The following is a 26,766-nucleotide window of genomic DNA, read 5'->3' on the forward strand; positions in this document are numbered from 1 at the left end:
AAAAAACACTTTATCTAGTTTGTGGAAATAGCCCACTAATCCTTTTGGGATGTGTCTTGAATGGGACTTCCTCAGTACCAGGTGGGTCAGTGGGCTTGAGGGACAACTGGAGCACCCCATCACTCACAGCAGAACACAGGAAAGGAACATGAGATGTGACCCTCACCTCCGTCACCCATTTAACTGGGGGAACAGCATCTGTGAATGTCATCCAACCTTCTGGAATCACACATATAAACATCTCTAAGTATATACTAACGTTTTGCAAGACTTTAATAATGGTTTTCTTGTTGTACTGCTGAAATTGATCCTGAATGCATAGTTCATTGACTGCCAATTAATTTCATATCACTAATGAATCTGAACACTTGGATCATGATTTGATGATAATGATGATTTCAACATTTCTACAGCTCTAGAGCTGGAAATGATTGTGAAAGAAGTACAGCAACTTATACTGAAAGCATGGTGAAATATTGTGTTCAAATCTGAAACGTGATAGTTACTTTTGTAGTGAGGATTAAACACACCCCTGTTCAGTTTCCACAACTTTTTAATATAGACATTTGCCTTTTGTCAGATTTCCAAGCCCTCCAAACATTCTGTAGTTTCTCATTGTAATCCTTTCCAATGAAGGACAAGGAAACTATGCCACATATTCAAGGCTGATAAGTTAAGCAGAAATCCATCAAGAGCAGTTTTGACATAGCTGGTATTATTTCCGGCTTCCAGCCTTACTTTCTCTGTTTCAGGTAAAGATTGTACCCCGGGTTCATTCAGTGACGAGTCATCTATTGTGATGTACATACTGTGTTACCAAAGGTATCTCACTGGCTTTGTACATTACTTACATAAATAGTGGCACTACTAAGAATGGATAGGTTTAGTCAAGGTGGCAAGCGAAAAGCAAATAGTTTATTACACATTAACACACTGATGATCAGATGTATGAGAGTCAATGAATCAGTCAAACTAACTACTGGATGTGCAGAAAATTCATCAGGAATATTTATGATGTCTGCTTTGGTGGCAGCTGAGATCTTAGTAACTTCTAGGTTCAGACTGGACAACAAATGGAGGAACTTTCTGTCTGCTCTGGAGTTTGAGCCTGACCTTGGATAACTCCTAAGGAAGCTTCCTTGTCCCATCAGTTTATATAAAGTCTTACATAAACTGCTTTTGGAGTGCTGCTCTTTGATGACACTACAGCAGACTGGGCCAAAAGACAGAGACAGCAGTATGACCTTACTGCTTTTCCATGATACAGCCCTTGACAATGGAATCCTTCCACCTTTTACCCTGGGAAAGCTTGCACCAAACTATAAGCATTGACCTTAGATACTGTATGAGTGAACTCATTACCAGCCTTTGTCAGGAGATGGCTTCCCATGACTCCACAGCAAGTCTCTTACCCATTCCAAAGCAATATTTGAAGTTTGGTGCTGCCATTCTTTTCAAGAGTGTACATCAGTGTATCTTGAGACAACATGACAATTTTTTATGTCGCATTTTTCCTTCAGGAACAGTAAGCACTCCCGGGCTGCTCCAGAAGTAATGCCTCCTATTTTATGATGTTGGCCCATTACATTAGTGGTGTATGTTGGTGGTATGGCAGTAGAGGATGAACGTTGCCAACAATATTCCATTCCATTTTTTTGCCATATTGAAGATGGCAGCAGAGGGGCAATCTGACATAATTTGACAAAATAGCAACTGACATGGAAGCACGTATGAAGCAAAAGTGTGGAACTGAATTTCTCCACGCAGAAGAAATGGCAGCCACTGTCATTCTTTGACACTTGCTGAACGTTTATAGAGACCAAACAGTGTATGTGAGCTCAGTGAGGCAGTGGGTGCTGTGTTTCAGCAGCGGTGACAGTGGGTCACCTCCACTGGTACAGATTATTAAAAGTGCAGCATATGGGGCGCTTGTTCATTGCTGGTAAAAATGCACAGCTAATAGTGGTGACTGTGTTAAAAAATAGTGGTTTATAGCTGAGAATGAAACCCATCAAGCAGAATTACACTTTGTATCTGTTGTAGTTCCCGTGGAAATAAATAGGAGGCATTACTTTCAGAGCAGGTGAATGCAGGGTGGATGAATGAGTAGAATAGTAACAATTCCAGCAGAGGAGCAGATACCTTTAAAATCAGTGACCGCTTTTCAAGTGGAAGTGGGACAAGGAGCGTGAAGACTATTTTTAGGAATTACAATTTTCTGTTACAATTGGAACGAGACAGTCCTTGAAATACAGTAATATATGTCTCAAAGACTTATATGCCAAAGCTTCCACATCCAAAAAGACAGTACAAAAAGAGAACCTTTCAGGGCAGGTGTAAGGTCCATGACAGACTTTGCACTCTTCTGCTCCTTAGTAGACATAAAGCCAATGCACTCATACAGAGGATTTGAAATTTTTTTCCAAATCTGCCTGCCCTAATAGAGTAGCACTGGATCATTTACATGGAGGAATGGATGAGATTTCCTTCGTTCAGAATTCCTTTAAGCTATCTTGATAGCCAGCAGCAAGCCCGGCCATGGAAAACTACAGGAGCTATCTACAGCTTTCAAAAACAGCACATTGCCACAAATTCTCAGCAATACGTATCTCAGTTTTCCTTGAAAACAGAAGTAAAACTCAAGAGGAGAAGTGAACCTGAGGAAGAAGTGGTTTATGCAAAGCTAATAAGAAGTGTTGTTATACTTCATCCTCTCTTTTTCTTCATGACATGCATAGAAGTTACTTTCTGTTACTTCAGATTTGAGAATTTCCCGAAGTATTCATCTCTTATTTTAAAATGTTTTGGATTATGTCCAATTTTATCATTCTTAAGTTTAATATGACATAACAATATTTGTTTGCTTCTGTACATCATTTTCAAAATTAGTTTTGTCTGTCTGTCTATTCAGAAGAAAAGAAATTTGTTTTCAGGCAGATGAGCTTGATCTGGTGTACAGATAAAGTTAATAGAAGCAGAAAGAGGAAAGTGGACAAGTCAAATAATAAAGCTACTCTTGGGGCTTACTGCGACAGACACTGCCTTTCCGTATTTGGAAAACATCCTTGAATCAACAAGAAACATCTCAAATCCCACATGGTCACAGCTCTCTCATAAAAGAAACTGTATTACATCTGGAATTTGGTATTTTAATTATTTCTAGTCAATATAGAGATACTAAATTTGGTTTCCTGTTTTTAAATATGTGCTAGCTTAAGAGGAATTGCAATGTGGTTTCAGCAACTACGCAGGGGTTCATTTTCTTTACTGCCTAAAAACACACCTTATCTACCCATCCCATACAAAGCTGTGTTGTTCTTGTGTAAAACTTCAGGCCATCTTTCCAGACACAGGATGTCCGGTGTATCATCTGATTGTTCCACCAGGCACCAGCTGTTTGCATAAGCTTTCTGTCAATAACACCACCATTTGCTCATGGGATTGAATACACACATTTCTCTTTCAGAAATTAAATCATCCTTTGCAGGTGATTAAAAAGGATGGTGAAAAAAAGTCTTAGGAGTCCCCTTGGCAAAAAAATACTTGGCCTCTCCAAAATTTTGGACCCTGAAGTTACACCTGAATATTAACTTACACTGAACAGCTCTAGAATTGCAGGCTGCCTTCTGTCACGTGAATTAAGAGGTCTTTACACTGCCAACTCTGTGCATTTAGTGAACTGTAAAGAATTAACATGATAATGAAAGTACCACTCAAAGTAAGTACCCACTAGTAAGATATGGGTAGAATCAGTATGAGGATTTGTGTGGAATTAATTCATATTCACAGGTCAAACTCCAATTTGCATGGCCTCCTGCTCTGGTTCCTCTGAGAAGTTAAAAGTAGTAAAGAAACAGACTCCATAAGCACGATAGAGAGTGCAAAGTGTACTTCACTGTTTAAACACAGGTGTGAAACTATAGCCTTAAACCACTAAGAGGAACAATGTGGAAATTCCCCACTTCCCTCTTCTGTAGAAAGCTGGGGATAGGGGAGTGCAAGATCTGGCCTGAGAACGTGCCAGGGATTCCATTGTGGCACAATAGCGAAGGAATATTTTACGATCCTTCCATCTCTGCATTCACGTAATCTTAACCAGGTTGAGTAGCTGAATTCTTCTATCTTCTGTTTCGTCCCCTTCCCTTTTTGCCAACACACTCCCTAATCTTAAAATATGGCATCAGTCATGATAACGATGCAGGATGCCCTACTGAAAACATAAGCAGCATTGAAATGTGTTATTTTGTCTTGTGCTCAGACCTGAGCTCATTTTCGTTTTCTGTCTTCCACATTCTAATTAACTTGTTTGCAGATGCACAGCATTAGGTTTCGCAGCCAGATATCTGGGGAAAAAATTGCGCTTACACTGCAGCCTGTCACCACTTCTCTGATGTGTCCACAAAATGCACTTGCAGAATTATTATTAGTCTCCTCATTTCATAATATAATTGGATTGTTACTCTCTGACTGGATAAAATATTAAAAACTGAAGTAAAAGAAAGAAAGGTCAATATAGCTACATCTGGCAGACATACAGACTGCCATTAGCAGCATTCAGGCAGCTAGAGACACATCTATTACTTCAAAAGAAAATAAAGAATTTTTACTTTGTGCTGGTGTTTCTTGGCACAAAATACAATGACTTGGTTTAATACCTAGTATCCTTAAAGCATCTTCTAATGGGAAACTGATGCAGTAACAACACACGTCTGATGCAAGGCTCCATGACATTTTAGAGACAAAACTTACCCTGAAGCCCATGCTTCCTGCACCACTACATGCCATACTCAGTACCAGTGCATACCACAGAGCTTATAGCCAACAACTACAGGAGCTGGAGAGGTTGATATGCATTTCTTTTTTGCATGGCATGGGAAGAAACTGCTTGCACACAAATGTAAACCTAACATGCCTAAAATGACCAGCCTTTTGAGAAGGGTGATTTTTGTGGTTGAGAGGGTGCGATTCAGAAATGACAATTCCAGGCTGCTCCGCCCTGCCTGACTTGGGCTCTCCAAAGACAGCAGAGGTGAAGGAATGGCTATTTACAAGGGTGGACAGTGATAGGATAAGGGAGAATGGCTTTAAACTGAGACAGGGGAGGTTTACATTAGATATTAGGGGGAAGTTTTTCACACAGAAGATGGTGAGGCACTGGAACAGGTTGCCCAAGGAGGCTGTGGATGCCCCATCCCTGAAGGCATTCAAGGCCAGGCTGGATGTGGCTCTGGGCAGCCTGGGCTGCTGGTTGGCAACCCTGCACAGAGCAGGGTTTTGGAACTGCATGATTATTGTGCTCCTTTTCAACCCAGACCATTCTGTGACTCTACAATCTTCAAGAACCAGAGACAGGAATGTGTTCTGCTCCTCCTTAGGCTATCTATGAACAGATAGCTCTAGAAACCAAACATCTGCAGCGACTTTCTTCCTGATACGCTGCGGAAATAACATCGAAGCACTTGCTGTTCTCTACAAAACAAAGAGAAGCCCAAAACATTGCACGTTCACTGTTTTGCACACATAGCCTGTTAAGATACTAATTTATTAAAAACTTCCTGTGTGAAGGGGTACCTCACACAGCAACCAAATGAGAACCACGGGGTGACCGTACCCAGCACGCCGCCATCTTGGCACTCAGGCCCCCGGCGCCTACACAGCGGGGGGCGGTGCCGCGCATGCGCAGCGCTGTGGCTGAAGCTGCGCGGGTGACTCAGGGCGCATGCGCGGCGCGGTGAGGCCGGGCGGTGGGAGCGCAGGTGAGGCGGTGGCGGCCGCCGGTCGCCGTGGCTTCCCGCTCGCGGAGGGAGGGCAGGTGGAGGACCGGATTTGGGAACCCGCCCGCACAGGGTTTGGGACCTTTCGGAAGTGAAAAATAACGCTGATCGATGTGCAGTCGGGCGGTGCGGCCCGCAGCGCGTTGCTGTTGGGAAGGGGCCGGAGGAGCGGCCTCGGCGGCGCCTGGCTGTGGGAAGGTGGGGCGGCAGCTGTGTGCAGAGCCCGGCTCTGCCCGTGGGCCTTCGTGCCCCCTTGAGCGCGTTTTGGCTTTTACAGCCACTCGTGCTAATTTGCGTTCTGCGTATGTCGCTGTGACTTGCGAGGAAGGTGGAACTCTGTGGTGTCACGGAGCGCCCGATTTGGTGCCGTTGAGAGCTGCTGGGGTGTGTGCCGTGGGCTTTGTGTCCAAGGGACTCGAAGCGCTTCCCATCGCTGCGTTCTGCTGCTGATTGAGGGTTCGCCTTGTACCCCGGCCGCCGGGATGGCCCCTTTTTGTGTGCTTGCCGTCTGTCGGGTTTCTTACGGCAGTTGAATATTAGTCATCATGCTTGTGCTGTGAGTAAAGGCTACTTGAGGTCTCTTTGACGCAGTGTTATAAGGAAGGTACGTATATGAACTTCCTTCTTGAATAAAGTCTATGGTGGAATCTTAGGTGAAGAAGCCAGAGCTGTCTTTTAAAGTTTTATTTGGAAACAAACCAAAATGTTATAATGATGATCACTGTCCCTTTCTTTTTCCCCAGAAAACTTTCTGTTCTAGGTGATGTGAGCTGACTTGCAAGAGAAGAAGCAGCCATGTCAGCTCTGTGTCCACCACCATCTCCTGCAGTTGCTAAAACAGAGATCTCTATGAATGGCGAGTCACCTTTATTAGCTGCCACTTTTGCTTACTGGGACAATATCCTTGGCCCCCGAGTACGGCACATCTGGGCCCCAAAGACAGATCAGGTACTTCTCAGTGACGGTGAAATAACTTTTCTTGCTAACCACACCCTGAATGGAGAAATACTTCGGAATGCAGAAAGTGGTGCAATAGATGTGAAGTTCTTTGTCTTGGCAGAAAAAAGGGTAATTATTGTGTCATTAATCTTTGATGGAAACTGGAATGGAGACAGAAGCACATATGGACTATCGATTATACTTCCACAAAGTGAACTTTCCTTCTACCTGCCTCTTCACAGAGTATGCGTGGATAGATTAACACATATTATAAGGAAAGGAAGAATATGGATGCATAAGGTAGGTTTATTGTTCATTACTAAAAGCAGTTGTCCTAGTTGTCTTGAGCAAAGCTGTTTTGTGACATCTGTTATGTGGCAATCCATGCACAAAAATTCAGAGAATGCTGACTTCTGTATAAATACAGAATTTTGAAAGTAAAACGTTATCCGTATGGCACCAAATTTGAGGCTAGAATTTTTATCTTGGTGATTTGTCCTTTATAGCCACATAGTATTATTTAAGCATGTACCAGGCTACTATGTTAAATTGGCTGTCTTGTGCAATCTGTCATCTCTCTGAATTTGATTTAAATAATTGCTTTTAACTGTGTTAACTGTTGTGTTTAAACCAGACAGTATTATAAATTTACTATTTCAAATCAGTTTTTTTCATTTTTGAATTTAATGAAGAGAACTGATGGAATTAATGTCATTCTATGTGTATTCAGTTCTGTTTCTCTAGAAGGGTATCATCAAGGAGTTCAGCAGGTGTTAAATTATGCAAAACTAATATTATTATTACTTTATAACACTACTAATAATTAATTATTACTACTTTTGGAATCTGAAAAAGGAAAAATTAAAATATTCTTTCTTTTAAGAGTTGCAGCTCTTACCTTTGGGTGCATAATGGTCATTAAGAGAAAATTGTTATGTATTTTTTGTTAAAAATAAATAACATTCTAATAATAAAAACTAAAATAAAAAAAGGATCTCTGTTGTCTTCATGGAGTACAAGTTGTCTTAGAGCAGTTTGTTGCATGTCAGTTGTAATGTGTGTGGTGATGTGTAGTTGTCTGATGTTTGTTCCTGTTCTGTTTTGAGGCCTCTAATAAACATATTTTAAACTTCCTTCTTAAGTTCTCTAATCTGAACTAATTTAGAGTCCAAAAATAAGAAGCTGACGTTAAATTCTGCATTGTCATTTTCTTTCTGTTACACTAACGACTTCCATTGCTTCTTGCTGTATTGCCTGATGGTGGCTGGCAGTGTCTTCCTTCACATCTACCCTTGATAACGAGGTTTATTTTTCAGAGGAAGAATAGGATATAAGCCTTCATTTTCAGTAGACTAGAAACACACATATTTCATTCCTAAAAGCTATTTTGTTTTGCTGAACTTTAGCTTGTATCAAAATTACTATCTTCTGTTCTTAATTACATTCCTCCTATTCCTTCTCTTGTCATTTAGTGTCTTCCCCACTGACTTGTAATGTGAGTGGTCAGATAAGAGCTGTCAGTCCTTCTTAACTGCTACATATCTTCCCCCTTTTTGGACATTGATCCGTATCAATCTATTCCCACACTAGGAATGGCCTCAGGTGGCTTTGGGAATGACAAAATGTTTTCTACTAGCTTCCTCTGAAATTAGTCCTGTTGTTTGTTATTCTTTTTCAGGTGACCATGAAGTAGCTAGCCAGTTAGGTCAAGGAAAGAAAGCAGAAGATTCCAAAAAAGGCACTTTAGTGTCTTATTTTATTTTATTTTATTTTGAAGAGAAGAAAAGTAAGCCTGCATATATCTGCACATGCAGCTCTAACTAGAAGATGAAAATAGCAGGCATGTAATTAGCATGCATTGTAGAATTACAATATGGAATAAAAACAGGCCTAATTACTGTGATTCCTTGTTTAGAGGTAGTTCAGCAAATACGGCTATTAAAAAAATGGAGGTATCTGAAAGGTACTGTGTATCTGCTCTGGCATTTCTAATAGATGCAGTGATTTTCAGTTCTCATGAGCTCTCTGTAGAGACACTCAACAGTTCCAGACAGATCTGTAGAGGAGAAAAAACCTGACCTCAAAGACCAGGGAAGACATGGAACAGCATTCATTCTGGCAAAGACAAGCAACTTCAAGCAAGTTTTCTTTATGGGAAGAGAAAACTTACATTTGTCTGAATTTTGTTCTGGAGGTTTATCTAATGCTTATATGCTTAGAATGCTTTATCTAATGCTTATAGCAGTTACATTTCTAGAAAGAAGTGGCTAATATTTGTTCAGCCTGCTTTCCATGAAGACTGACTTTTTTGAAGCAAAGTGTCACCATTACGGAATATGCCATAGTTCACCAACTCTGAAGTCAAAGTGAATGTCACCGTGCCCCAAAGGAATCTGCTTAGTTCCAGTATTACTTTTCACTGAAGCTTCTTTCAGATGGTCAGGCAGGTTTTACAACTGTTTTAGGGTAATTTGCTGCAGCTTGTCACCTATTCATCTGTTTGAAAAGCATTGCGCTTCTTTTCCTGCCTGATTTCGATCGACTCCAAGCAGATCAGTCCCAGGAGACTAAAAGTAACCACTAAAAAGGCAATAATGTCTCAGCGTATAGTAAAAGATACTTTCTTTTTTCTTTTTGCATGCGGAGTTGGTTGTGCCAGTGATTGAGGCTCAGCTGCTGATGAGTCTCTTTTGAGAACTTTGTCCTGTCTTTGGTACAGTGTATTTTGTGCAGTTCGAGGCTTTGTGTCTCCTGTAGTTGGTTATAAGACAATGTTTTGAAGACCTGTCAGTGTCTCAAGATGTGGAAAAAAAATCTTGGTATTCCTGCCTTCCCCAAACATAATTTTCCTTGTTTTGGAAATCTTTTTTTTTTTTTTTTTTTTTTAACTGTATCAGGAGCCATCAGTCTGTACCTGACCCATCTGACCCATAGAAATTCATGGAGTTCCGCACCATATTCTGATCATTTGGCATTTTCTTGATCTTTAATGAAGAAAATGTTCATCATTGTCATCACACACTCCGTTATCTGCTACTCCTGCCCAAGCATGCGAGAGGTTTGGTGGGGTTGGAGCAGAGAACATTGATCTGTTTAAAATGAAGCCACTTCCTACTAATGTCAGCTCTGTAAAAGAAAAAGACTTGAACATCGAAAGCATGACTCCACAGGCAAGAAATTGTGCCATATGACTGTTGTGTGCATACGTATATAACCAAGTACCAGAGCATTTATATTTTTAACTGCTTCTCTTGCTCAGGAGAGGCAAGAGCATTTCCAGAAGATTGTCTTGGAAGGCACGGAGAGAATGGAGGATCAGGTAAGAGTGTCTGGTAGATGCATATGGCACATCACCACAAAACTGTTTGACTGGATCTGGTGACGGTAGAAGTTGGTGGTGCTGCCTTTTATTTTTGAGATCCAAGAAGATACTTTGGACTGACTGACAAGCACAAAAGACATCCTTTCTGAAGACAGGATGATGGAAGCTATGAAAAAATGAAGGAATATACATTTCATCACTTTGTGGGTGAAGTGGAAATCTATGAAGAATGTTATGTTTCAGAAGGGGGAAGTCTTTTACTTGAACTTGAAGCTTTGTAAAGGTAGTAGCTTCCATAGGTATACGCTCTCCTCATATAAAGGTTGTTACCTTTTCAAGTGACAGAGATGTACACAATATGTCCTGTTGGAATGCTGTAGCAGGATTAGTGTATAATGTTCTGTTTCTGAAACTAAATGTGGAATTGTGGCTTCAGCTTCTTGTGAAAGAAGACATGATTTTGTATGTTAATAACCAATAGCCTGGTTTTGTTTTCCTTCCATTGTTACTGTAAGACTTTGGATCTACAGTGTTTAACAGTAATTGCATGTGGTGTGGAACGCTCAGATTATCTTATTCCAAACACGCCCTGTGTAGGCCAAACAAACTGACCAGCAAAACACCTTAGAAGTGTATTTTAGACATGATGTTGAAAAGTGAAATGCATGTTTCCAGTTCACAATTGGTGATGAGCAATGCCAAAGAAGTCTGTGGATCAGTTGACACTGATAACTACACTTTCACACAATAGGAAGTGAAATACGTTTTGCATGTTTAGGTTGTTAGTAACTTCTTATAATGCACTTCAAGTGTTTTATGTACTGCACAGGGCCAGAGCATCATTCCAATGCTAACAGGAGAAGTGATTCCTGTGATGGAGCTCCTTTCGTCTATGAAATCACACAGTGTTCCGGAAGAAATAGATGTAAGTCCCTGTTTTCTTTGCATTCCGAATTAGAAAATGACTTCGCCAGTACAATTTGGTACTCTCCTTGGAGGAAAAATAAACATGTCATAAATTTCTGTACCCTTCGAGTTATCCCAAGTGCTCTAGGGAATGGCATAACAGTTTCAGTTTGGTGAATAGTACTTGCAGCATTTTCAATAGTCAGAGCTATGGGCTGCATGGATTGACATGCTTCCTAAGGAAGAGTGGTGTGGAAAGGCTGTTTGATTCAAAACGAAATGAATGGAGAGGTATTCACCTTTCAATGTTGGTATCTGTTTCAGTGTGGTTTAGTGTTCATGTGGAAGAAGTAGAAATCTTGTGACATAGGCTAGGTTAGAATATTCTGGACAAGGCTTTAGGAAAAAAACACTGAGAGGAATCTGTATCATTGGTGAAAAACAGTTTAAAAATTAAATTGCTTCATTGTTTTCAAAATGCTTTGGCCAAAGTCAGAAGCCCTTTTTAAAACTGCTTTTCTGGCAGTCTTACAACTCAGCTTAAATAGATCCTAAACAGTCCTCTCCTATCAGAATCACTTAATTCTGAGATGTACATCTTTTTCTAATCTTTGTTTTTATTTCTCTGGTTTTCAGATCAGTGACACAGTACTGAACGACGATGACATTGGGGATAGTTGTCATGAAGGCTTTCTCCTCAAGTATGAATTTCAGTTTTGATTTATGCCATACTGACATGGATTAAACTTACATGTGTGTATACAAATCTGTATTGGCATATGAACTGGTATTAGATGTTTGACTTTTTGAGATTTTAGTCTACAAAATGCTATAAAAGTTGTTTTCTACTTAAAAGAATGGCTCTGGGCTAACAGCTGCAGCTGCCTGGCCATTGTGACAGGGTCATTTGCTTGATAGCAGAATCCATATGAAATACAAGTCTTCTTTGATACCTAAAGTCTGTGAGTGTGTAAATCATAGGCTTAGGTCTTTATAAAATCCACCCCCCCAAAACAAACAAACAAACAAACAAAAAAAAAAAACCAACAAAAAACAGAATTGTGTTTAATTGATAGTATGGCCTGTAGAGCACTTTTTATTGAATTATACTCCCCCCACACCCCAATTGTTTTTAATGTGTAAGTAGAAGAATTTGCACTTCAGGGCAACTTGGTCTCTTCCTTTGGAAGAGTGCCACTGAATAAAAATTGGATTAGGCTAAGTGGACTGTCATATTAACAAAACTAACCTGTAAAATACAGTCATGCTTTTATGGTAACCTCAAAATGAAACAAACACCTGTTTCTACCCCTAAGGAGGAAATCACGTGGCCTTAATCTAATCCTTTAAAATAAAATTGGTATGATAAGTAGTGTCAGCTCCAGCATAAAGTCCACCTCTAGGATTTCACAGTCCAAATGTAGCTGTTATAGTCCTTATAAATGAGAGGTGTTTATTACAACAGGTTAATCACCTCACAAAGCCTCCCTTAGTAAGATAGGGTCCATCTACTAACAGATACTGGAGAAAGCTTTCTGACTGTGGCCAGATTTTGGATTCTGTAACACAGCTAAATAGTTTTTGTTAGCTCTGTAAGTGGTGTTGGGTGGTTCTGGCTGGCAATCTTTTTATTCACCGAAGTGAAAATACAGATGCTGCCGAACTTTTGGATTTCAGCATGTGTGAGGGCCGTAGTATAGGCCTGCAGTTAGATTAGCAGCTCTTACTTATTCTTGTTAAAATGATAAGGGCTTTATTTGAAAAGTCTGGTTGAATTCATTGACCCACATTTATTTTTATTTGCAGTGCAATTAGTTCACATCTGCAGACCTGTGGTTGTTCTGTAGTTGTAGGAAGCAGCGCAGAAAAAGTTAATAAGGTAATATACTTTCCAATAAATGAATTTTAAATGCTGATTATCAGCAGTGTTAGCATATTATTGTAACAAGGTTTGTCTATAAGCATACTTACAGTAGGAAGAGAGAATGTTTTGTTTGGTTATCTTACTGTTGATAATTCTGCCTAAAAATTCCCTTGTCAATTGTATTCTGGCAACTATAAGAGAACCAGAGAGTGTAATTTAATTGATGCTGCACGTAGTGAGGAATAAATGAGTCTGAACCTCTAAAATAACTTTGCTACCTCAAATGTACAGTCTGAACACGTAGCAGCTGATTCACTGAGTTTAGCAAAGTCAGCAGATACTGTATAATAAATAATTATCTGCTTAATTTTGCTTGTTCTGAGGAAGAAATGTGCTTCATCATAATGAAAGAAATGCTTGTGCTTCGTGGAACTTCAAAGCTGTTGTGTCCATAGTCATGCACACATTAAAACAAGCGAGTTTACTGGAATCTTAAACCATTACTATCAGTTCCAGCATTTTTGTCTTCATATTTGTGTTTGTGTTGACTCTTCATCTGCTGTCTGTTTAAATCCTAATTAGTAAATATCTGTACAGTTTAACTGGTACAGAGTAGATTAGGTTTGACTCAGAAGACCTTCCAGAGAAATCAGAGAGTACAAGCCCTAAAAGCTGAGGACAATAGCAACAAAAGAAACTTGCTGAAATATGTGTAGAATTTATCAGTAGGGATGATGCACAGGAGATTTCAAGTTTAGAAACAATAAAGCAGTATTAGCTGTACCTCTGAATGGAGAAGTGTGAAATTTGTAGGTTGTTGTTATTATTGTTGTTATTATTCTCAACTCCCTTGTAAGTCTGTTATCAAATATTTAATTTGAACCAACTTGAAATTATAACCTGACCTGCTTCTTCTCTAATGTTTATGTGTATATGGAGAGTTTCTTGGTGTTTACTTTAAGCTTACTGAGTATGTGAAGGAAAAAACAAGGGAAGATGTTTTCCTTATGTGAAATTCTTCAGGTACGTTTTTTGTACACAGCTTTTTGATTATTCCAAGTTGATACTTTCATATGAATCGAAATCAGTTGCTAGAGGAGATAACTCTTCTGTTTACAGTTCATTGAAATATTTCTTAGCATGTTTCTTTACAGGTTACTGTAGTGCATGTGTGTTTTGTTCAGAAAGGCTTGCTTTTGTCTTCATTTAATTAGGCTGTACGATAACCATCTCCTCTAATAAAACCACTGAAGTCAGTTTTCAATTAGGATATTCAGAGGCAAATTGTGAAGAAATTGTTATTTTCTTAGAGAACGTACTTCACAAAATCAATTCCCTCTCTTTGTTCATAGCTGAGTCCTTTCATAAAACCCTTTGACTCAGGATAGCCCCGCACCGTGAGCGAGAAAAGGGATTGTATAAAAAATGAGCCTTCAGGTATTAGGCACCACTGCAAATAATAAGTACACCAGTACTGTGTGAGAGTAAAGCTCTTTGTAGATGTGTAGCCTGGTAAGCTCTCAATTTCCACAGGTGCCTCTGGGCAATGTGGTATCAGTAGTTCCATACTTGAAGACCATAACAATGCTACTGTCAGGGTACATGTGGAGAAGCAGTACGTCCAGGTAGCTTTATTTTTTGATAGGAAATCTTTCTGCATATTGAGCTTTTCTGTCTGATTTTGCTTTTAATTGTAATACTACAGTAATTGAGTTCTAGTTCATGCAGTGAGATTCAAAACTCTCTTTGAGAAAGAAACCTATTCTATAATTTTTGAAATCTGTGCTTTTTTGATATTCGTATTACTTTGATGTCAAATGAAAATTAAGAACATTGAGCCTGTTGAGTATATATTCATTATATTATACATATATAATAGTATACTATGTATTTTACAGTATCTAGGGTTCTTTGCTGCAGGAAAACATGTCTTGTTAAAAGATTCTGAAAATTTTCAGCATCTTTAGTAGTTTTGTGACTTGAAATTAAGCAGCTCATGATGCTTTACAAAAATATGGAGAAGTAATGCAGTGTTTGATGTGCCTTTGGCAGTGCTGATCAAGCACCTCTGATCAAATAAACAGTATATGCTGGTGGTCAATTAAAAATAACTGTGGGCAACAAGAGAATCAGAGAAAAGAAAACTCTGTTCCTATGTGAAGTCGGCTAACAGTTATTAGCACACTTGGTTTCAGAGTTGTAGGTTTTGCACATTGCCAGAATGGCATAATAACTAACAAGGAGGCTTCAAGATCCGAATGATTATTAACACGTATATTGATAAGCTGGCTGCTTTGGGAAAAAAAGGCTGTGGAAAAATATGAGCCTCATGATGTCTGCAGAGCAAATTTCATGCATTTTAGACAGATCTTTATCTGTAACGTGCTCATGTTGTTATGGTGCTGTGTTCCAAAATAATTGCTTTCTTAATGGTAACCTTAGCTTTTGTTAAAGCAATACAAACAAACAAAAATGCTTCTTGCATGCATCAAAACACGTTTGACTATGTGAGAAATATGTGTTTGTGTTTGGAGATGATTGCTTGCAGCTGTTGCAGTGTAGGAGCTTGAAATAATTAAATGTCTTTGTTGCTTTTAATGGAGAGTTTGAGGAAATTAATGAGGAAATAAGTGTGGATGCTTATAAAATTGGATGTGTCTTATTGGAGACAATAGTTGACATTCCAATGGGGAGTAAATAAAATGAGTGGCTTAGAAGGTTAGGGAATAATTACAGTAATTCATGTTTTTGTAATAGGAAGAAGCATTGGAAGACAAGTTATTTCTTCTGTGTAGCTGGCTAAAAAAAAGTTGCTAAAAGTTTAGGTTTTCTTCTTCATTTGGCAGGAAGTTGGATTTCCATCTTTTGCATCTTAATTATTTAAACATGCAGCCGTTCTGTGATGTCACTCAGGTTTTGTCTTTTCTAATCAACAGGTTTAAGTCAGAAATTGCATGTGAAGATCAGTTAATTGCTGGAATCTTCTTCTTTTTCAAAACTGTTCTTTGCAATGCAGATTGTGAGAACACTGTGCCTGTTCCTTACCCCGTCAGAGCGGAAATGTTCCAGACTCTGCAGAAGTGAGTCTTCTTTCAAGTACGAGTCAGGGCTTTTTGTTCAAGGTTTACTCAAAGTAAGTACATTTAGGAAAGTTCTATTCCTCTGTGGTTTAAGAACATTTTTGAGTGCATGTGTGCACATATAGATGCAAATTTATACACACATTCATGTTTGAAGAAATTTGTAATCTTCTCTTGAGTTCTCCTTGATGCTAGAGCTTATGCCTGTGACTATTTGATGTTACAATTCCTAGCCAGTCTTTTTTATGACCCAACGATTTCTTTTGTTGTGTATTGTTTAGAATCATTCCTATTCTTCAAGGTATGAGAGTAACAGTCTGCTGCCTACTTGGGACTAGAGTCCCAAAAAGGATACAGAACCAGAATAGAACTGGCCTATGTCAGTACTACAGTTTCCAAGTATTTTAAAAGAGCTACAGCAGTTATTGAGGGTAAATAGAAAAATAGTGCTTCTTGCTCTAAAGAACAGTCTAAACTTGACAAATAGATATAATACTGTCATGCTAATGAGTTCAGGAAGCAGACAGTGCAGTGTAATACGCAGGTTGCCTCAAGACTTACTTTCACTGTTACATTAAGGGAATTGTGCAGTGTTAAGGATATTTTAATGACTACAAGTGCTGTTTGTCTCAAACAAAATATGTGTAAAGAGATGGAATTTAAAAGATTGGCTTGATATTTTCATGCTGTTTTGTTCCAATATAGCTTTAAAAAAAAAAATTAAAAACAGCTTTTTTTCCCCCAAAAAACAGGATGCAACAGGAAGCTTTGTGTTGCCCTTCCGTCAAGTGATGTATGCTCCATACCCTACTACACACATAGATGTAGATGTCAATACAGTGAAGCAGATGCCCCCTTGTCATGAACACATCTACAACCAACGACGGTATATGAGGTCTGAGCTGACAGCATTTTGGAGAGCTAATTCAGATGAAGAAATGTCTCAAGATCCTATTATCCACACAGATGAGAGCTTCACACCAGATTTGTATGTACTCTGCTCCCACGCTTCAGAAAGTTGCTTGACGTGAGACGAGATAGTAAAGGGTACTTTCTGATACAGTACAGGATTTTTTGCTTCTAAGAAGCAACTGGGAATTGAATTTGTTTTGCAGAATTTATCAGTTCTCTCAGTCATTTTGTTGCATTAAGGGTTGCTGAAATTCTGTGATGTTTCTGATGGCATTATGTTAATATTATTGCCCGTTTTAAATGTTTATTTATGTTAATATTATTGCCCATTTATGCCAGAGCTAAGTGTATTTGATAAAGCTCGATGGCTTTTCTGGTTTTAGCTTATTTCTCCTGAAAGTGCTACCTTTCATACCAGGATTATAATTCACTAAAATTTTTAATGCACTTTGCATTCCTGCCAGATTGTAAATTGTAACGTTATTACTATGCACAATTGTTGGACATTTACTGTCTTTTCATGGCATTATCATGTGTTTCTTTGCCTTTTTTTTTTTCCATTAGGAATGTTTTTCAAGATATCCTGCATCGAGACACATTAGTAAAAGCCTTCCTGGATCAGGTAGTAATTGCTTTTCTAGAAAGAACAAGAACTAGAGAACAGTGCTTTGACATCTGGTGACAATTTATCGTGGTGTTAGTTTAACTTTTGCTGTTATGGTACCTCTTTCTTCAAAGTATTACAGTAGTTATCCCAATTGATACTGTGATGGTTTTCTGCATACTGCAGAAGGCATCAAAAACTGACCACTTGAAATGTAGGTCTGGTAATACAAGTGATTAAAGAAAGAACTCTTTTGTGTAATTTGTGGTATTGGTATAATACTGAAACTCCTTGTTACGTATAAAACCAAAGCATATTTTCTATTACTGCACAGCAGTGTTTACACTGTTGAAAAAAAAATAACACCTACCAGACTGAGATTCATTTCAGACCATTTTTAAAGTGAAAGTAATACTTCATCCAAATAGAGTTGTAAAACAGATTGATTGCTTGCATCTGAACAACAAGCAAAGTAAGAATGAATCTTCAGTGCGTCCATGAATCTGCTGCTAATGCACGTACTGTAGTGTAATCAGGGATGTGGTATATGTGTATGCAGTGCTTCTTTTTATTCTACACTCTTAAAGTGATTCTTGAATTTCTACATCTAGCTAATTTTCTCCTATAATTTTTAACAGATCTTTCATCTGAAACCTGGCTTGTCTCTAAGGAGTACATTCCTTGCTCAGTTCCTGCTAGTCCTTCATAGAAAAGCTTTAACTTTAATAAAATACATAGAGGATGACACGTAAGTGAACAGATAATAATAGAAAGCAGGCTTCGAGAAACTTACTTTGTTCTTTTTTATGAATCTTCTTTTTATTTTCTTGCAGGCAGAAAGGAAAAAAACCTTTTAAATCTCTCCGTAGCTTAAAGATAGATCTCGACCTAACAGCAGAGGGCGATCTTAACATAATAATGGCTTTGGCTGAGAAGATTAAACCTGGTCTGCATTCCTTCATCTTTGGGAGGCCATTCTACATCAGTGTGCAAGAGCGTGATATGCTAATGACCTTTTAAAATTCTCCACTGTTAATGTGTAATATTGCATGGCGCTGAGAGCAATCTGTCGGTGTGAGCAGCAGGCTTGTGACAATCATTGACCTGATTTACGAGGGGTCGGTAGAAACAGAGTAGCGGTGCCGTCTGTCGGAAGCAGTCTTGTTAAGGGGAATATCAGCCTAGCTAGGTGGTTTGGGTGAACCCATTTTTTCTGTGTGCTTTTTCGGTAGTAAAAGTAAACATGATCAGAAGTTCCTTTGCTGTATGGGCTCACTAGGTAAATTTGAATGTGTTTCGGATAAAGGAAGGCGTTGTTGTTTTCTTTCCCCACGGATTTCTTTCAGGTGTGTGTTTTCCCCTGCTCAGTACAGAGCCAGAATTTTTAGTGTTTCCACAAAAAAAAATAACCGACGAATGCGTCCTCTCTAATCTGGGAGGTTCAGGAGATTGAGAAAGATTTTTAAAGCATTCTTTTGTACATGATACAATTCTGAAATATGCCTTCCTTTATCTTCATTTAAAACACTACTTACTCCTTCATTAGGACTTTTAAAGGTCAGGAGCTTGGTTTTCTGCTTTTAGTTGTTTTGGTTTTTTGGTTTGTTGTTTGTTTGTTTGTTTTACATGTACAGTAAACCAATCTGCAGTGCTGTTCCTGCAAGCAATGTGTTGGCTATTAGCAGCATAAATGGTAGCACCCTGCACGTTGGAATTGTGTCATTATTTAAGCAGCTTTCTGCATGTAAATGCCAACTAGAATATTCTGTCACAGGCTGTTGAGCCATCCTGCGGTTGAGTGTTCAGTGATCCAGCATAATTGAGCTCGTTCAAAGCACAAAGCAGAAAACTTTGTGTCATTCAACAGCGGTTATCAGTCTTTGTGCCTAAACTGCTGCGGCTGCTTTGTCTATTGGCAGTTAGACTGAGGTTCAGATTAAAGCATTAGGCTTTTCCCTAATTTCCCCAAGAACAACAGGGTGATGGCCGCGCTGGAAGATAAAACTAATTCTTTTTACACTGCGATTAATATATTTATTAATCCCGATAAAGAGATCAGCACAGCTTTGAGCTTGCATGATTAGCATTTTACTAAGTGAATTCAGGCCAATAATCTTGCCAATCTTATTAGTTCAGCCAGCAAATATTCAACTTTGCTTTGCTTGAAAATAAAGAAGTATAGAACTCCAATAACCGTGAAGGTTGCAGTGTCAGATTAACCAGACCTATTCTTTTACAGTTTGGGCAAGTTTGGTGTGTAATATTGAGAACAGAGATTCATCTGTGCTGTGTGGTGGTATATTTGTTTTTGGACAAAGCAGAAATGTATTTGTTTCGTGTTTTAGTGTAACCGTATAGCTCTGTCTTCACTGCAAAGGAGCTACACGTATGATTTGAGAAGGTGCTGTTGCCTTATTGCTTACGATTGTTTGTAACATTCCTTCACTGTAACAGAAGTGTGTTTTTGTTTTCAGGATAGCTGTCCAGCGTCTCTTTTATGCAGTGAGTTAGTTGGTAACTCAGACTTCCAATTTTTCCCGAAATATCCAGCATTCATTTCTTGAAAGAAAAGCCGTTTGTTTGTTTGTTTGTTTGTGTATGCCCAGAGTTCCTTTCTGTTTCCTGAAAAAGAAGAATTTACAACTAAATACTTAAAGCTTTGAAAAGAATTCAGCCACAGCCAGGCTCCATTTTCTGTGAATAAAAATCAGTTGTGCTATGTTACCTTGGTTACAGCACGTGGCCCTTTTTGTGCTGTACACATATGTTGGACTCCTGCAATATGAGCTCAGCATTTCACCCAAAGAACTTATCAGAAATGTGATGATTTCAGTTATTTGTACTGACATTCTGTTTGCCTTACTAACAATGTAATTTCCTTTTGCGTTTTCAGCCAGTTTATCCATTATAAAAGAGGCTGATTGATAAGTTTTTGTGATTGATAAGTTTTGCTGATTGTGTTGCCTAAGCCTGTGAAAAATAATGTCATGAACTCATCTCGAAATTCTAATACAGAAGTTCTGCTTGAAGACTGAAGAGCTTCAAGTGTGCTGCTGAATTTAATCACTTCAGCTTCACAGGCGTTGGGAACTTCACACTACTAACTACTAACAGTAGAACTCTGATTATGGAATATGCTGCCGCTTTGAAATGACTAAAAGCTGGAAATATGTCAATTGCTACCTTTATTGCACAACTGTCACTAGTGCAGAATGTATAGTGAAGTAAGTTATTAAATACTGCATGCTGTGTTGTAAATCTTGCTCAGGAAAAATACTGTTCTAATAAAATTTATGCCAATTCTTTTATTTTAATTTCTGCTGTGTGTTTTTTTTTTTTTTTTTTTTTTTAATAGAATGTATCTGATGGGATCATAATTATTTATCATTAAATAAAGAAGGAACCTTTTTCTTGTTAAAATAAAAATACCTGAGATGGTGAATACAGGTTCTCACTGACAGCCAGTCCTATGTTGCTAACTTGGTGTCTGACTGTACTACTTTTAAAATGACAAGTTTCTAAAAGTCTCCAGATTTAGTTCCTCTGTTTCTGTTAAGGAGTCATTGATTTCCACCAGAGTGACTCCGTGGGCCTCTGTTGTCCATAAGTAAGATTTCAGCCTCAACTATTGAAAAGTTTTAATCCCATACTTTAATACTTATATGTGTTTTTAGTTCACTTGTACCAGTGACTAAATCAGTGAATGTCTTCTGTCAGTGTTCTGATTCCTTACACCCTACAGCAACGTTTTGTTTCCAGTTGGATTTCCAGGGAAATAGGCCTTTAGAGAATTTTTACTGTCACATTCTTCTCTGATCCTAATTCCTGTTGCTTGCAGACTTATAAAGGGTCATTGAAAAGAGAAATTTCTACTTTTTTTTTTTTTTTTTGGTAAGGAAATTCAGCAACAACTTCTTACCTTCTAGTGTTCACATACTTTATAGAAGAGGTGAAGGAAGGTCTCTGACAGCTGGAAAAGCGGCAGTTTTTTCTGGGTGAGTTGTAGGTTGCTCAGTTTTGCTCAGTTGTCTGGGGATATCGTGGTATGTGTCCTCCTAGAGCAGCTGTCTGATCCTGTGGAACACCGGGGGCCTATGCTTTTCAACATCCCTATACTTTGCCCGGAGATGATCTACTGCACCTTGTCAATTTTGAGGTGACTACAAACTGGAGGAGACCAGAGTGACCTGGGCTAGTGAGAGGAAAGCACAGGGATCCCCACTGCCACTGGACAGGAGCATTGTGCAGTCCTGAGCAGGCAGAGCCCCAGCAGCAACACCAATGGGGCTGTGGCAGCTGTGGGAGCAAGGCCCTGAGCCTCGTGCAGTGAGCTGAGCAGGGATAGAGGCTGCAGTGAAGGGAAAGCTTTCCCCATCTGGAGAGTAGGGCCCACGGGAGGTGGTGTCATCTCCCTCCTTGTAGGGTTTCCAGCCTTCATGGGGTAAAGCCGTGACCCACATTTGAACCTGCTGGGGACATGAATGGGCTGGATTGGAGGCTTCAGGATGTCCCTGTTTCTCCAAATTGTCGTGTGGTGTTATGGTCCTGCAGAAAGGCAACTGTCAACTGGAATGACTGATGCGGGCAGCCACTGCAGGCTGGTGGTTTCAGCCCTCTGCTCAAACCAGAAAAACTTCCATCAAAGCTGTTCATAACACGCCAGTTTTGAGTGTCTCATACATTGCTGGTAAACATGGGGCTAAACAAACTGCTCTGGGAGCATGGACATGTGAAAACTTGAAGGTGGCCCTGGGTTCACCAATGGAACTGCTGGAACTCAAATATATGAACCAAAGGAGGAGGAGGTATCAGAAGCACCTTAGACTCCTTTGGGTCTAACACATGTTACAATTCAGGGGCAGTGTGCCCCTGAATTGAAACATGTGGGGTAACTGTACTTTGTGTAGAAACAGCTACCTGCAGCAAAAGAAGAAAGATGTTTATGAGAGAGGAATGTAAACATATAAGCAAGGGTAGACAAATGTGAGCTATAGACAGCGAGATAAAGTCATGAAAGGTTTTTGACTCAGTTTCAAAGTAAGGCTTGATGCCTTGCTATGTTAAAGGCAAATGTCCGAAGTTTGATCTCGTGTATCCAATAAAAAGCCAAAATGTTTGAGACCGTTCAACAGCCAAAAGCTCCCTTACGAAATTTGGAATTCAGTGCCAGTTTCTCTTCCATTTAGAAAATTGTCTCATTGTACTAAGAGTAGTCTTTTCCAACTTCAATTAAACATGATTAATGTTTGCCAAACTTGATTTTTAGTAGAAGCAGAAAAATAAGAAATTACAGGTCTGGGAATACTGAAATTTGGTACTGCTGACTGTATAAACAGCAATTCATTTGTTTCTGCCAAATGTTCAGTGGTGCCAGTAGTGTGTTGAGCCTTCCTCATTCATTTGTAGGAGGATGTATGGGAGAGTTTGTCCTGAGACTTGTGTCTGTTTTCCAGCTGCCTATTTGCCAGAGGTTAATCCCACACTGCACTGAGGTCTGCTGTGACAGCAGTATTTGGAAATAATTTCTGATAACCTGGATTCTGGAGGAAGGACGCTCTGGCCTTCAGATTTCTTTACTAGTCAAGGGCAGCTGTGCCGATTATCAAGGACCTGGGCAATAAGTAATGAGTGATTAACTTCATACTGTGTTCTGGCAGGCAATTGGACACTGGCAGGCTGAAGAAAATGTTGGGTTCAGTCTGCTGTTAACGCAGTTACTGCCAAGCTTTGACACTTTCCCAGCAGGCTGAAGACTCAAGATGCAAACTGATGCAAGCTTGATGCAAACTGATTAAGAAGTTTATTAATTAATGACCATGCTAGAAAGAAATCAGTAGAACAGCAAAATTATCAGTGATCTTTGCAATCAGATGTACCAGCTTGCAATTACATTACAAGTGCCACTACAAAGCTGTGGATTATAGGTTTGAAGTCCAGTGAAATACATAATCACAGCTGGAAAACACTTCTATTAGTAGGGAGGTGCAAATCTGTTTCCTCTCCCCAAGCCCTGATGGACACACAGACCTGAAGGCTGACGTCAACTGAAGCCCCTGGGCGTGAAGAGCTTTACAGCCCGTATTGCACCATGGTGGCTCTGTGCAAGTTGAGCTGGATCTCAGAGTTTTTCATCATCCTCGCCTTCTCTCTTGCTGACAAAAGGGCAGATATGTTTCTGAATGATATTTATGATAGTCACTGCCCATGGGACAGTGGAATATGGAGTTGTAATTGTAGCTATATGCACTTCAGGTAAAGGTTTCACATAGATATGAAACATACAAATAGAATTTAAGCTACTACTAAGATGACAAGAATATAATAACATATTCTTATCACCTTTCTGATAATGCGAAAAAAATGCCCATTCAGCACTGTTATGTTTCTGAGTGACCGTTTTCAAACAAATCACCTTGTTTTAATTCGCATCTGTTCATATTTCTGCATATTTCTTTGTCCATCTTTGCACAAACCTCCCACTCTGCCATGTGTGAATAGAAATGCTTGTTCGATCTTCTGGATGTGATGGCATCGTCATCTGTTGAGTTAGTCTCGAAGAAAAGTCAGCTTATCAATGTGCTTAATGCAGAAAATATGGATAACTTTACGTGACTCACTTTAAACATCAGTGTCAAAATACATCTTTTTGTTAGCTTTTGTTCTTGGGTTTTGTAATTTAGAATGTGTGCACTTAAAAAACCACGCAGAGCTCGGAACGGATGGCTGTGTTGGTGGAGTCTGCATTACAAGCTCCCACACTTTGGTTTTATTCTGCCCTCTCCACTGCTGATTTTATTTGAGAGTGCAAATTCACAAACCGAATACCAGAAGTGCTTTTCATTTGGCTCAAAACTTTTGGTTTTTGTTCCCAGTGTTTTGCTAATTTCTGATGCTTAGTCATGACACATATTACAAAACAAGTGCATTGGGACAGAGGCCAGAAGAATGGCTCTTTTCCAGAAGATAATATTTGTGTGCTGCAGCAATGCTGAGGCTTGCCTCAGGCTGCCAAGAGCTACCAGTGTGCTGCAGAAGCCACGGGCTTTTAGAAGGCATAGAAACCTGACAGCAACAGTTTTGAAGCAGAGCTCATTGCTGATTCTGGACAGCCACCGGGGCAGTCAGTCCCTGTCCCTGCAGGAGATGGTGGTGGTCTCTGAGCTTCCTGCACCAGCATTTGCTCCTGGCAAAGGCAGGAGGTAGGATGTAGAAGGTGACTGAGTCTTAGAAGCATGAGATACCACAGAGACACAGACCAGCAGGGGCTGAGAGGTCCTCCTGTGGGCTTTGCAACAGTTTGAGAGAAGAATTCAGTAATCTTCACGAGTCCGTTTGTCTGAAATGCAAAGAGCCTGACTGTGTAGAGACTGAAAACATTTCTTCTTTCAGACTAAAACAGCAGAGCTGTGCTTTGCTGAAACACAAACCAGTGTTTCTCTGCTGTGCCATGAAGGAACAATTATTCAGGCTGTGAAAGGGCCAGGGATGCTGGGGTCCCCGTGCCATCCCCTTCCTGGCAGCTCACAGACACCTCCTGTCCTCAGCAGGCAGCTGCGAGCAGGGGAGACTGTGGATGAGCTGCTCTCCCTGCAGAGAGGATATTTTGAGGAAGAAGCAGGAAGGAACGGCACACTGACAAAGCAAGGGTATGAGCTGGCAGATGTGTTCATAGGGCGCAGAGTGGCCTTAGAGTGTGGGCACACCTGGTGTTTGCTGTGTCCTGTCAGTGCTTGGTGAAGTGCTCTGGGTTGGTTTCACAGAGCAAAATGCGGTGAAGACCACACTGTGTGTGCTTCAGCCATTTACACCTCGGATAAACTTTGGTTGTACCCCAAACACAGACTGCTCACTAGCAAGCTGGAGTGCATCTTTCTATTCAGCTTGCTGTTCTTTAGGTGAAGCAAATGATGGTGAGAGGAGGGATGGATAATCAGGTGAACGATGTTAGGGGGGCACTCCAAGTGTGGGCTGAAACACTGCTGCAAGGTGCCCCCAACCAAGCAGCTGAGCACAAGCAATGCGCACGAATGCAGAGAAGAAACTAAAAGAAGATCAATAAGAAGGAGAAAATGGGAAAAGAAGCAGTGTGAAAGGAAAGGACAAGCCCTCCGCAAAGATCCCAGAGAAGCAAAAGTGACAGACATTCATGTTCAAAGGTAGCAAGGAGTGGGGCAGAAATGAGTATGAGCACAGATCCTTGCTTCATGAACACACTGCAATTTTCATCGGTAAAGCACTTACGAATGCGGGAAATCAAACAGGCATTAGAATGACTGTATTTATGGGTCTCTCATTTTTTCCCTACATCTGGTTTGGATTACTGTTCTCAGGTCCTTAGTGGTAGAAGTCGGCTGAAATGCACTTGTCCAGTTCCTTCCCTTCCCTCTCTGACAGCTGATCACTGAATGCAGGCTATGTTTTTACTTACAGTAGAAAACTGATGCATCAAAAAAGCTGCAAAAGCATGTATCAGCAAATATTTCTGCACATGCTTTATAATGAGAAGAATTTTTAAAATGACTGTAGTGTATCCAAATGCCTGTAAAGACACATAGCTTAATCAGAGGCTGAAAAACACCTTCTAGTATTGGTTATGGGATGATCTCCTGGAAAAACATAGTATTTTTTTAAGTTTTGACTATTTATTTGAAACAGACACTCTGTTCATTGCTATGGGTTCCCATCAGTTTCCAGCGCAGCCTGATTTACTTCCACTTCCACTTGGCTTTACAAGGTTCCTCTCCAAGGGCTGTGTGTGCTGCAGCATCTCCAGTTTTCAGAAAATTGGCTTCTCATTAGAAATTTTCTGCATTACAAGGAAGCAAAGCATCTTGGAGCCATCTCATATTTGCTCGTGGGCAGAAATTGTGGAATGCTGACTATTCTGCATTTCAAATCTCTCCAATGGAGAAAAATAAAGCCATTGTTATAAACAGCGCTGCTATTTTTTTCCCCAGCAGAAGCAATACCCACCAGTTTTTTGCTCTGTTTGAGAACATGTCTATAAGGTTGAACCCTGCAGAAAGTAGACTGTCTTTCTTCGCTACCTTCAGGACGCAGGCTTCAGAACCAGGATGCTTCCAGCATTTGAAATCTGCTTGGCTTGGCAATGGGAGGAAGCTATAGGTAAGGGGAGAGAAGAGAATCAGTGGCAAGGTTTATGTGCTTCCACCATCTCTGAGTCACGAGAGACCTAAATGCTCTGTACCACAACCTGAGTGGACTTTCCCTACAGCATGTCAGCATCCTGGGCTTCCTGCCTGGTGTAATGAGCATATCTGAAAACTTAGTTCCAGCGATCTGGTGGCATGAGCTTCAGACGGCTCCTCTGATACACTGGGTCATTAGCCTTACTCTTCTTCAGA

General features: G+C 39.9%; 1 protein-coding gene across 3 annotated transcripts; it reads left to right on the forward strand.

Annotated features, from left to right (window-relative positions):
* The first annotated feature begins 5,689 nt into the window (after positions 1-5,689).
* Positions 5,690-20,715, forward strand: C9orf72 (C9orf72-SMCR8 complex subunit). Of its 3 annotated transcripts, none has more exons than XM_042874032.1 (11): positions 5,690-5,756; positions 6,518-7,013; positions 9,973-10,032; positions 10,865-10,960; positions 11,578-11,642; positions 12,748-12,820; positions 15,822-15,938; positions 16,638-16,873; positions 17,362-17,419; positions 18,040-18,149; positions 18,235-20,715. In XM_042874032.1, exons 2-11 carry the CDS (start codon positions 6,570-6,572, stop codon positions 18,419-18,421), a joined length of 1,446 nt encoding a protein of 481 aa, XP_042729966.1. In that variant the 5' UTR covers positions 5,690-5,756; positions 6,518-6,569; the 3' UTR covers positions 18,422-20,715. The 3 variants fall into 3 exon arrangements, with proteins under 3 accessions (XP_042729966.1, XP_042729981.1, XP_042729975.1); XM_042874041.1 differs by lacking the exon at positions 5,690-5,756 and adding an exon at positions 5,772-6,378; XM_042874047.1 differs by lacking the exon at positions 9,973-10,032.
* Positions 20,716-26,766: the final 6,051 nt, after the last annotated feature.

This window comes from Lagopus leucura, unplaced genomic scaffold (genome assembly GCF_019238085.1).
Source record: "Lagopus leucura isolate 7727_CA_CO unplaced genomic scaffold, USGS_WTPT01 Super-Scaffold_54, whole genome shotgun sequence".
Lineage (NCBI taxonomy): Eukaryota > Metazoa > Chordata > Aves > Galliformes > Phasianidae > Lagopus > Lagopus leucura.